This window comes from Zerene cesonia, chromosome 13, assembly GCF_012273895.1.
Source record: "Zerene cesonia ecotype Mississippi chromosome 13, Zerene_cesonia_1.1, whole genome shotgun sequence".
NCBI classification, from domain to species: domain Eukaryota; kingdom Metazoa; phylum Arthropoda; class Insecta; order Lepidoptera; family Pieridae; genus Zerene; species Zerene cesonia.
Genome location: NC_052114.1, coordinates 6,717,658 through 6,730,866, shown reverse-complemented (window position 1 = coordinate 6,730,866; position 13,209 = coordinate 6,717,658). Strand labels below are relative to the sequence as shown.

The following is a 13,209-nucleotide window of genomic DNA, read 5'->3' as shown; positions in this document are numbered from 1 at the left end:
TCTGGAGGTCTTCAAGAGAAGAGTGAACAGGTACCTTCTAGGGAAGCGCGTTACAGCCTAGACCACATCTCAGCTTACCATCAGGCGAGATTGTGGTCAAGCGCTGCCGCTGCTGCATTAAAGATTTAAAAAAAAAAAATCTATCGCTTTCATACTTTTAAATCACTATATCTTTAATTTAGTAATTATAATAACACGCAGCGATATCTGAACGCCGTTTGAATATAGCGCATCTTTCTTCATTGCATTTCTACTACGTGTCATTAATGTCATTGTAGTTTGGTTGACCTTAGAACTGTTTTATAACCTGCAATATATAATACAACCGAAGTAATGCTCTCTTTTTTATATTTCGATAAAGTCAGAAACGTTTATTAAATAGTGGGTCGGTCAAACATTTTTTTATTAAACGTAATGAAATTTATTAAACGTTTTCTCTATAGCGATGTGTGTGGTAGGACGCAGATGATAGTCGAAAGCAGAAATATGGGATTTAGTCAGCCAGGCGATACTATTAATTTTTAAAAATCAAAATGTGGGTTTTGGGCTTTTTAATAAATTACAGACGAATCAGAGGCCAACTTCTACAATATTTTCATTAATTTTATTTTGTGAATCCATTTCAACGCCATATTTCATCTCGCCGGTATTGTAAATAAATTAAATTTGTTTGTTGGTTTCGTAGAAAAAACAGCGTATACCTTTTAAAGTCGAATAAATTTTCCGCGGAGAATGTTTTTCTTATTCTTTATTTAATTGATTTTTCTAGGTTATGTTATTGGTAATTAAGAAATTCTTCTGTACTGTGAGTATTATTAATACACTTAATGTTAGTATAAAGAAAAATAATAGATGCGTACGACAACGAATATAAGGAGAACGGAATATTGAATTGCTGATACAGCTTTAGTATTACTCATTTTTATTTGTTAGAAAAATAAATACATGTCTATAGTAAAATAACGGTTTCGATATATTATCATGAGCTAGGTATTGTATATTCTATGGGATAAATGTGGGTAGGTTATAAACATAAGTCACAAAGTAATATACAATATTGTCATGCGTATGACTTATAAGGGCAATAGATTTGATTCTACGATTATTGCTTTGTTTTGGATAAACTTAAAATACTTATTTTAGAATTCTTTCACGCACGCTTTTTACTGCGGTCCGAATAGCGCGTGTAAAATCGCAGTGTTGCGATAGTGTGTATCATTTAACAGATTTTATCTGTAAATGCATCAGTAACTGAGCAACTCAGTTCAGAAACAGGTTCGTTTTATAGAGTGAAAATTGCAAAATTTATTTTCTTGTAATTGAACCCAGCTAAAGAAAAATATACAATATTTTTTATGTCATAGCGGGCAACTGAGCTGGTGGTTCGCCTGATGATCAACTATCACCACCGCCCATGATCATTCGCAGAAGCTCAGACCTTTGGGAAATGCGCTGCCCGCTTTTAAGGAATAAGAGAGGAGAGGATTGATGACTGGTAAGAAGGAATGGACTGGGAAGGGCGAGGAGAAGGAAATAGGCCTAATCACCTATATAATAAACCTAACAATCACCTATGTGAATTGGATTTATAAATACAGTCGCTTTTTGATGTTTCGTCTTTTCTATAAAAGTTTTATTGTATTAAAAATCTAATGAAAATGTATCAAACACATTATTGAAAACTTCAAAATCTTATGTTTTCTCTACCAAAAATACGTATTTTTGTTGCTTAATATATCTTAATGTACATTTTTAATACCTTCAGTATTTTATTACTGTATTAACTTATTTTCACTAACCAACCAATAATTTTTTTCTTAAAGTTCAATTTATTTATATCACTAATCCATTTACAATATAATTGATGATAATTTGATTCTGAGATTAAATGTCAAGAATATTATATGAGACGTTTATTGAATATAAATAAATCGATAAATTTGAACATTGAACAACAAATTTGAATTAATGTAGCAAAAAATTTAAATGAATATAGGTGTATTCATTATATATCGATATTTTTCAAATCGAAATGCATTCAGGCGATCTAACTTAGTACATTAATTTCCAGGAAATCCAAAATAGAAAGCAGTAAAAGAAAATAAATGTAAAACCATTCCTCCAGTAATATTATGCAAGCTACGATACAAATTGTATCATTACCGAGAATGGTACAAACGATAACTCGTATAATAACCATACACAACAATTCAGTATGAAATCTTATATATGATAACACTTTTCCTTAATATTCATGAGTAATGATTAGTACCCAGGTGCAAGTAAACATATACGGGTATCCCTCGTGTACACGTCGGCAACCAGTATGGGACCCTTATCCCTATGTTTGTATTTACTTGAGCCTAGTCATAAGCGAGTTTTCAAATTTATAGCAATTATGTATAATAATGTAAAAAAAAATAAGAATTCTAGATACCTATAATATTATTCGTCCGTTTTAAATATCGAGTGGACTTTAGATTATCTGTTTACGTGGTACTGTGTGGATGAACGTGGATATACCCAAAAACAAATGTACGATGTGATATCTGTCGTTTCGACAACATTCCATTGCTGTGGAGAGCATGTAAATCTATCGATGCTTTGCTTGATTTCTCTTCCATTGTCTTGGACCTTCCTTCGCATTGAGCGATGATAGCGTTTGGAATAACGAGCATGTTATATGTACAGCCAACTATAGTATTATATTATCTGTGGTATAGTGTAATATCTTCTACCCTCTGCGTTAGCGACGGCATAGACACTGTTGATATATATGTTAATGTAGCCGAAAATGTATTTATTTAGATGTCTTTAGAAATGTTTTTCTGTAGAATATAATACAATGTTATGGTAAACACATTCAAAATTCGATTTTATTATTATATATGAAACTCTTCACGGGTAAGCTTTAAAGAATATGCAAGAGTTAAAAACGTAGCGTTTGTTGAAAATGTAAGATTATTTGTTATCGCATAACATCTGTGCAATGTTTCGTTACTATTCGTTGCTGTGTTTCATTTTGAAAGCAGTTATGTACAAGAAATATATTTTGGGAGTTATACTTAGAAATACAAACAGAGAAATAAGCACATGCCAAATATAATATACTCCACTCAATACAATACTCAAAAATAATTTCTCATTGAAACCTGAAATGCTGAAATTATTCCTTGACACTATTAATATTTTACGCAATTTAATTAACATTGGTTAATATTATGCTGTATAAAAAGCCGTTATTGTGAATATTTTTTATGATTGCTTTTATCATCGTGGGGCTTTCATTCGATGAATACAATATATTACTATCACAGAAAATACAATATTAACCTCATCGTAACAGATAAATATAAGAACTACACCATATAATTGGCAGAGAGTAAAAACAAATATCAATAAACGCATAAATAATGTTTCTCTAAAAGCTTGGGGGATTCAAGCAAACTTCGCAAAAAGTGTGAATGCTTCATTTTTCGCTCGTGGATATTTGCAAAAGTGCAATATTCCCGAGACATTCGAGACAGTTCATTGGCATGCGAATGGACAATAAAATAAAGCGTCAAGGGAGACGCTGTTTGTATCGGATTTGAGGTTTAGATTGTGATGTTGAAGGAAGGAAATCATCATAACAAATAAAAGTGTTTATTTTGAAACTGTTCCGTAAATGTACAGATTTGTTGCAAATAATTGTGTTTTATTATTTACGAAAAAATATTAATGTAAATTAAATAAAATTTAGCTATAGTCACATGATAATTATTATGAATGACAAAATCACAATTGAACGACCACATGAGATTATTACAATGATGGATCGAGTCTCTCACGGAGATTTTATGTTGTATACGTGTTTTCCTCATTATTTACGAAATACATCTTTTTTTTATTAGATTTTGGAACTTTGTGGTGTAACAGCTAATAAAGAAATTAATCGGTGAGGCGATCATCGTTACGATATCGGGTGCAAGATGAAGTGTTTTTACTTATAAGTATAAACACTTTGTAACATAAAACAAAATATATAATAGAATATTATATTCGAAACTTTGAAATAACAGAATTTCTTATTATTTTTATATTAATTGTTAATTCCTTTTTTCGACGAGATAAACTTAACAAGTAAGAAAGTAGGATAGGAATACAATGCAATAATACTATTTATAGATATTGTACATACTATTTATAGATAGGGACCGCTAGCGTTTCGCTTTTTAGAGAAACTTATAATATAACCATGAATTAAACGACTCGGTTTATTTTTAACGACCTAAGGTTTTTCATTTTATATTAAAAGACGAAGTGAATCTAATTCATTAGTTAAATGTATAAAGCAATGTTATGCTTTATAATTAATAATTTTGAAAGAATAAAAATATATTGCCGAGGTGGGATCACGAGTGGCCGAGAGGCTAGGCGTTGCTACGGTTTCGCAAAACGACGCGGGTTCGAATCCCGCCTCGTGATCGAACTTTTTCTATTCTTTCAAAATTTTTGATGTTATTTCATACAACAGATTCCTCTTTCTACCATACAAATGTAATATTTTCCATATACAGTCCATTGTTTTGATGATATTTGGAACATCCAATGATATTCACACAAAATACTCACAAAAAATAGTGCAAAACTCGTATTCCAAATGAGTAAACAAATTACTTAGTCAGGTTATATATAGAATGACATGTTCGCACAACACAGCGTGTTGTGATCGAGTAGACACACATTTAGATTAATCGAATGTTCGTTAAACGTTATTAATATTCATTGATTTTACTAACCCGCTAGACAAAATTGATCTCTCGATATAATTGGATTACAGGTTATTTTTCAGCAGTTAATAGAGACCTGGATATTTCAGTTTGTTTGTAATATTTGAATAATAAGCATACAAAAATTTATTAATATGATTTCTGTAAATTGACTTGTGTCGTTTAACAAGACACACGATACTCCAAAATATAAAAAAAAAAATACTGAAACCGATGATACAAGAAGAGGTGTTGTGTTGTGTTAAAAGAGTATCAACATGTAGTAGTTACTAATTGATCTAGAATGTTCTTTAAGAGGAAAGAATAAGCTTCATTCATAGGGGGATTTCCGCCTGCAGTATTAACCCTATTCCCGAAGTCTGTAGTCTGTCTGTTAGGTGTATGAGTTTCTCAAATCAAAACTATATTTTTTATAAAAGTTGTAGAAAATTACACATATCTTATCCATATGATTTTGCCAAAATGTTAACGTCCCATCGGAGCATATGCGGAAGAAGTTACAAAGTGCACCTGTGATTACACTCAAGTTTGTGCATTATAAAATATTTCATATCGCTCACCGCCGTTGGGATTAGCAGCCGAGACCAAATATACAGTAAGGATGACTAAAGATTTTGAGTGTACCTATACATTTTATATAATATACAATAACGTGTATTCTTACATTCAGATCTTGTAGATAGGTACAAATATTCACTCTATTTGTGAAACAAATTAATTAGTAATAAAATAATCGTTTTAAAGCGACGGGAATTAATGAAACCAAAGTGACTACGTCATTAGAACATTAAACCTAATTAAAATTTAAATTTGAAATTATGTTAATGCAATAACTGTGAAAATGAACAAACTGTTTGAATAGAATGTAATGAATGAAGGTTTATTGTTCGTTTTTTATTCATAGATAAAATAAACATATAGGTTTATTTTACATAGTCAAGGTATGTTTTTATATTGTTTTTAAGAGTGCTTTTATATTGAGAAGAGTTATTCTTCAAATTGATCCTAAAGTTGTTTAAGATGTTTAAGCTTTAAGTAGTATAATATATGAATTTATAGTAATGTACCTAACATTATTTCTTAAATGACGTATTGCAAGTCTTGAAAATAAATATATCAGCACCCATTTTGCTCATGCAATATACGTGTATTATTTAGAACCTTATCCAAAAGTTTCTAGTATATTTCTAGTAGTACTACACTACTAATAGCATGTATATGCTTGATTGACAAATTTTCTATTAAATCTTTATTGTAGAACTTTGTGTTACTTAACGCAATACTGTTTTAATATACAACATTGGTATTACCTTACGATTAGAGGGTTCCTACTAAGAGTCGCACAACAACAAGATGCACGGATGACCTGATTAAAATGGCAGGCAGTGGCAGCTGGACGCTGGTGATCGGTCGTTTTGGAAATCTATGGGCCTAAGTCAGTGGACGTCCTAAAAGACTTCAACGAACGAACGAACAAGATTCGCACAGTAAACGTGCCAGCCGAATATCACATACATTGCTCTTTGTACAAAATTACACGCTTTCCAAAAGTAGTGTAACTGATGGAAATATGGACAGAACAGTTATATGTAGGCACAAAGTAACAAACAAAATGGAACACATCGTTTTTGACCGCACGGAACTCTATTGATCAAGCTTTCAGCTGACAGTTCGGCGCGTAGCACCAACCGCTCTCTGTCAACGAACGTTATTTACGAAATAAATTTAGAGTATCAAAGTTTTATGCCTAGTAAACCATACATCTACAGTTTATAAATATATAGAAAGCATTACATTAACTTGTAATTGCTTTGTACATATTTATACCACATGAGTGTGTATCAGAGATTAATTTGGTACAGCTTGCCTGACGGCTATTATTTGAAGATAAAAGGGAAAAAAGTTATGAAAAAATAAAAAACATTCCTCACGTAATAAATTGTTTTGGTATCAAATTAATACAGATTTCCTATTCCGATTCGATTGTTTTAACTTTTCCCATAACTTCAGAAAAGATAGACTTAATCTGAATTCAGAGCGCCAGGTTGGCTTGCTGAAATAAATTTGGATTTCAGGAAATGTAGCTACAATATATTTTATTTTCTCTCTTCTGCTAAAATGAAGTGTGACTTATATTAAAAGTATTGTGATTAGATTTCACCTAATAAAGCAATGGTCATTCAACTTTTTTAACTGTCATTAAACCACTGTTAATTATTCTTAATTTAAAATATATTTAAATAATTATAATCTTCCATATTTTATTTAATAAAATTTTTTTCACCATACAGACCAGTTAATTTGTAATTAATAATTGAGATTTAAAATGAATTATTTTTTTCTTGAAATGTTCTTAAAATTCTTATTTAAACTGTACCTACAATCGAATTAAACCAGCAAGTATCTATTTAAAACAAAAACTTCAATGGAATCTCATTACTTAAAAAATTCCATAAGCCATTAATTAGGTGTAATAAAAAATTCGTCGTGATACGATACGAAATGTACTTTTTTCAAATCACATTTGCGATAGACTGGAAAATTGTATTTTAATTTGTTTTATGTACATATAACTCTTTTAAATAACAAGCAATCTGTATATTTCCATTTAAAATATTCCCGATGGTACAAAACGTTTTCTATTTCAGCGAAGTAATCGTATATTTTAAAATAAAAAGGTCATTAAAACAAAATCAGAGAATTTATTTGCATTGTGTGCTCTAGAGACGGCATTCTCTTTGTATCGCAGTGCAGATTGGGAAGCTCCTTCATTCCAGTTCTAGTTATATCGGCTACTTCAATAACATTATTGTCCCCTTGTTAGCCTCTTAGGTTTGTACAGGGCAGCGCTAACAGCTCTTCGCTCCGTCATCCTTGGATACGGACTTGTGACATGCATAGGGTTAGTGGTTGTAAAGTGGTGTTGTTAGGTTAATTGTTTAATTTTTATTGTTTGAACCTTGGGCTAATTACTATCTCGTCAATAATAATTCATTATAATAATTCCTTCATTATAATAATAATGTAAGGGATATGACAGTCATATCTATGTGTATTGTTATATAACTAGTGTAACTACTGCTGTTCGAATCACACTTCACTAAATTCTAAACCTTAGAACTTTGTTTTTGCAATTTCTAGCAATAAAACCAATTTTTTCTGGTGAGATTTAATGATTTTTATTTATTTATTTACTATTTTATTATGGATTCTGCCTTCTATAAAGAAAGAAATTACATCTCTCAGTCCATATTTCTGTTGGGAATAGTATGAATCTTTAGAATTTATTCAATCTTTGATTTAAGTAGATTGATTAAAGAATAATCCGTTCAGAAACTCAGGAAACCTCTTAGATCTCATAAAAGATTGGAATAGATTATTTATTTAAATCCGTCACTTAAGCGCTTGAAATTGGAAAAAACACGACGACGGGTGGATAGATTAGGCGTGTAGGAGCGAGGAGGGGTGACCATTTATTGAAAGTCGGGGGCAAGCGCGTGAAGCCATTAGTCCTCCCATTCCTCTGAAAAAGTGTCGCTTTCTCTGAAACATTGCGCTGGGGTGCGCTATTCAATTGGCGAATGTATTTTATACAGAGCCAATCGATCTCTAGACAACAAAACGCACGTCGTGAATGGAGCGTCTCGCGAGGCGATAAATCACCGATGTCTTCGATATGCTTAATGAAAAGATTTCGGTTTTCTTATGTGTATATATGAAATCGATATTTCTATACAAAATCTGTTGTACTGCTCGTAGCAGAGAGGTAGGCCTCGGTTTATCTCTCAACAATTGCGATGATGGAACCGATTTTGGCCTAAAAACTGGCAAATTTTATTTTCATCTTTTTAGTACAATCATTGCATTTCGCATACCGCAATTATAAACGCTTATAATAATATAAATAATAAATAACTCAATAAATCACGAAGGATAATAAATAGATTCTATTATGACACCTTGTTTCTTATATCTCCAGGTTTTTAAAACACATTTTTATTGTTACAGATTCATACATGATCACTTAAAGAGGCGCTATGACAGGTCACGGACGGCACAACTAGCAAATAACTCAATTTCAGTATGACGAGAAGGAATCCAATATTTGTTTCAGCGTTTCCAAAATGAAGGAGGGTATCAGAAGGGCGCGCGGGAGTTGTATACACGTTCCCGCGACTTGACGTGTGAGCAGACCGCTTACGAAAACATAATGGCTTCACAATTTACCGCCATATTATTGTGGCTCGTAGGAAGTAAGTTTCCATAACTCAGTTCACTTAGCTAAAGTTCATTTAATCTGTAGAAACCAACTTAAATATCAAAGTTAACTGTTCTATTATGAAGGGAGGATGAAAGTTTTAGACTAGATTACATAATGTTCTACAGTCTATTTTCTTTTAATTAGGGAATGTACGTGGTAGGTGTTACTAATAGTGTGTGCAGTATTCTTCAGCGTAGGTCCAGTCTGTGCTACACTAAAAGTGCTAGATTACCAGTATAATTATTGTATATTCTTTATAATTTGAAATTAAATGTTATAATTCGTAACACTTTCACTTCTCTTTATTTTTAACTGCCTAGGTTTTTTAAACATAAAACACATAACAGAGTCAAATGAACAACAGAAATTAAATATAATTGTTTTAATAAACTTTGTTTTTAATTTTATGCTGTGATTTTGGTATTGCCGCTTTCTTATATAGGTAATAAGTACTTTCCTTAGATGAACATGTGTTTTGCGACACTGGAATTTCTAATCTACTCGTATCGTATACAGGTTGATATATTATTAAAAACACTCCGGATACAATCGAGTTTGGAACCCAATCCCTTAAGTAAAGCTGATTATCGGAATACTCAGAATGCGGAGAGGCCTTGAAATTTCATGTAAACCGCCAATTCTTCGGCTAAAACTTAACGTGAATTATTGTTGCGTAGAGCGTAATACCCTTCGTATAGTGTTAGTCCTCCGAGAAACATTCAAAATGTCGACGTTATTCCTTAATCTGAAACCTCACGAAAGTTTTAGTGAATTATATGCCTGCTTGACATTTATGGCCAGCTAAGAGAAATGTATCTGGAAATTAAGTAACCAGATTACGACAGTGGTTTTGTCGATGAAACGGAAGCCTGCGGACATAAAACTATTTTCGGGTGGGATTTATTGCGAAAGGGTCAGGCATGCAAACAAATTGAACGAAAAAGTTTATAACATTAGGAGAAACGTTGATGTCATTTGCTACATTACGAACGTTTTATGGCATAACTGCTGAAAGGATAAACAAAATACTGAGCAATTTAGACATTAAATATTAGGTAGCTATTTCAAAATCGACAAACACGTTATAAAGAAGAGAAGAGGAGTCAGACAGACAGGCGAACGGGAGGTTAGACGGACATGTAAAGCTACTTTCGCATTTCTATTATTGGGATTATTTAAAATTCAATGAACGATGAATGTAATACCTGTTGATAATAACAAGATTAGTTGTGTAAGTAAAATGTGTAGTAGCTATGGTCATCTTAAGAAGGACAATATTCAATAATATTAGACTAAGTTGCGGATGTTATAAGAAGTTTTATTTTATTATTATTGTACAATTGATAATTTGGTCTGATACATAAAATTGTTAAATAAATAAATAATTCTTGTGTCCCAAAATTTAATGAATAATCGTAAAAATATCAAGTCCAACTTTCATTCAAACAGATAAAGCAGATTTCATTTTGGTGTATATTGCTATTTGGTGTTGGTATACAGCTAGCTGGTTAGCTCAGGCCGTTTTTTTGGTACCTATGTTTTGTGAATAACACCTTAAATTAATGATGATAAGTTTGATTTCACTTTAACGTTTGTTTCTTTCGGTTTGAATTATGCGAAACACATTTGAGGATAGCTGTTTAAGTTCGTTATTGTAAAGGATCGTGTATCTAGAAGCTTTTAATGAACGAAGTTCTTAATAATTAAACTTTCTTTCAGGTTTAAAAGACTTTCGCAATAACTTATAAATTAGTGGTTTATTGAATGTTTAAAAACAATTAATTCCAATGTTGTTATATAGACTATGTCAATTTAATAGCCCTGACTGAAGCTTCGTATAATTATAAAAGAACTTTGATTTATAAGTTAGACCGTCAATTATATTGCCGCGCACAACTACAGATGAACTCGCGGGACGAACCTAACCTTCTATAGCTAATGTGTTGCATATAAGCTATATAGTGCTATATTATTATTTTAATAATGCTTCAGTATTAAAAATAATGTTACTACCATTGCAAAGTTTAATCAAAATTCGTTCAGAGGTTTTCGTGTTAAAATAACAAATTAGATCCATACATTCTTACCAACTTTTGCGTTTATTATATTAGTAGGATTGAAATAAATTAAATATGTGATGAATTATATTGTATTTTTTATTAAACGAAATGTTAAATTATTGATAAAGAGCTATAATATACTGGTTGAAAGAATCTGTTATAACCATAACCGTAGTTTACCGTAAACGGTACTCGCAGTTCCGGCCAAAGCAGCGCGACAGAACACGTGTCCATCGGTAGGAATCCGACATAACCCACTGCTCCTTCCCCTGGTGCCGGAGCTATCTTTGCTATAATTTAACATGTATTGTATAGTGTATATGTATAGTGTATTCATAAAAATAAATAATCATTTCCAAATAGCAATGAAAATTAATTTGACAAAAAAAAAATAGTTTTAACTATATTTAATTACATCAATAAGTAAACATTTGTATTAGTAAAATTAGAATTGCATCATTCAAGAACTTATATAATTTTCATCTACCCAATAATTGGTTGGTAATCTAAAAGATCTGTTGTTCATTACGTATTTAATGAATAGGTATAACTGATGTATTTATCTCATGTGTTTTGCGAAGTAAAATTAAAACGCTCATTTGTGTATGTGCAATCATTATATCGTATTCAAGCTATTATCCATAATTTACGCATATGCAATATAAATTATTATACGCATAATAATATAATTATAAATATAAGTTAAAAACAGAGATATGCGTTGCCAAATGATAACGAAAAACATTTGGGACAGCGGCCTGAATTTCTTATAGCGGTGACGGCAGTTGTGTCGTAATTCTATATCCATAAAACGTTCTTCTGACGATTTTGTTTGTAAATACGGATTAAGAAAGCTCCAAATTGCTCCATCTAAAGTCGTTTCCAGATAACAACATTTATTTGCCTTGTTCCTCTCTATCTGTGTAATGTAAAAGAGACTTGTATCCAAAATAAGGGAGGCGCTCGTCCATTAATCAAGTGATGTTTTTTTAGATTTTTTTAACTGTTTCTGGGATATTAGATTCATTCCGCTTTCCAGATAATTTTTTATACTTAATGTATGCGTAATAAATATTATTCTATTTCAGAAACAAGTAAAAATTTTGATTATTTAAAGAAGTATACAATCTTTTATTTTTCATTTTCCGTCCTCGGGTGTCATTCATCAAGACTTCTGTCATCTTTTGAACCCGATTAATGGAAAATTTCGACCATGATTAGATGTAAGAAGGAAGTTTGGTCTCAATAAAAAATAAAGACTCATTTGAAGGCATTAGCATCACTCCCTCCTGGGTCAAGCAGTCCCCAGTCGTGAAAAACTAACGCACAACTCAGCAATTCTCCAAAGTAAATTGCTGCCCCTGATAGCTATTACTTAAGCCATTAGGTTAATATTAGTCAGTAGTAAGCCTTTGTTTTTTAGCTATGCACTCGAATTAAGTAAAGTGTTTCTTTAAAACTATTCTATATGAGTATCTAATGAGACTTGAGGGATATTAAAATAAACCTTTTTACATAAAAATGTAAATGTATAAAAAATAATATATATGCTGACTGACTGATTACGTCAATATTATTTAGATTTAACATAAACATTTGAACTATTCATTAAATCAATGAACGATAAAAACAGAAAAGTTAATCAAATTTTAGATTAATGCTATAAACATGAATAAATCAAATCGTATATACATGATCTTTTCGAATAATTACTACCTGACAGTAAGCTAATTCACATTCATTCTTATTACGTTCAATGTTCATAACATAATATGAATACGAGCAAATAATTTCGGATTAAATACGGGCTTATTAACAGGCACACAAGATGAAATATTATGACGTGGCTTGAACAGTAAATTGAATTTGGTTACATTATAATGAGTTCTTGTCAGGAATCGTATATTGGGCTTATCTTCAATTCGATCACGTACCGTTCACTTGATTTATGTATTCCAACCACCTTTAGTATGGCTTCAGGCTAAGATTTGATTACTTGCGTCAATTCGGAATTCTGTTCGATAAACTGTTAACAGATTGACCCGACCCAAAAACCGAATAAAAACACTGGAATCAAGTTGCAGAAAGCGTTAATTAAAATGTCTTTAATTTTATT

The 13,209-nt window shown here is 31.4% G+C and overlaps 1 protein-coding gene across 1 annotated transcript in view; it reads left to right on the top strand.

Moving 5' to 3' along the window:
• Positions 1-13,209, top strand: part of LOC119831388 — a 33,234-nt gene that overhangs the window by 6,896 nt on the left and 13,129 nt on the right. Inside the window, exon 2 of the mRNA XM_038354707.1 lies at positions 8,781-9,025. Coding sequence (XP_038210635.1) covers positions 8,983-9,025 — 43 coding nt within the window. The 5' untranslated portion in view covers positions 8,781-8,982. The remainder of the gene's footprint in view (positions 1-8,780; positions 9,026-13,209) is intronic.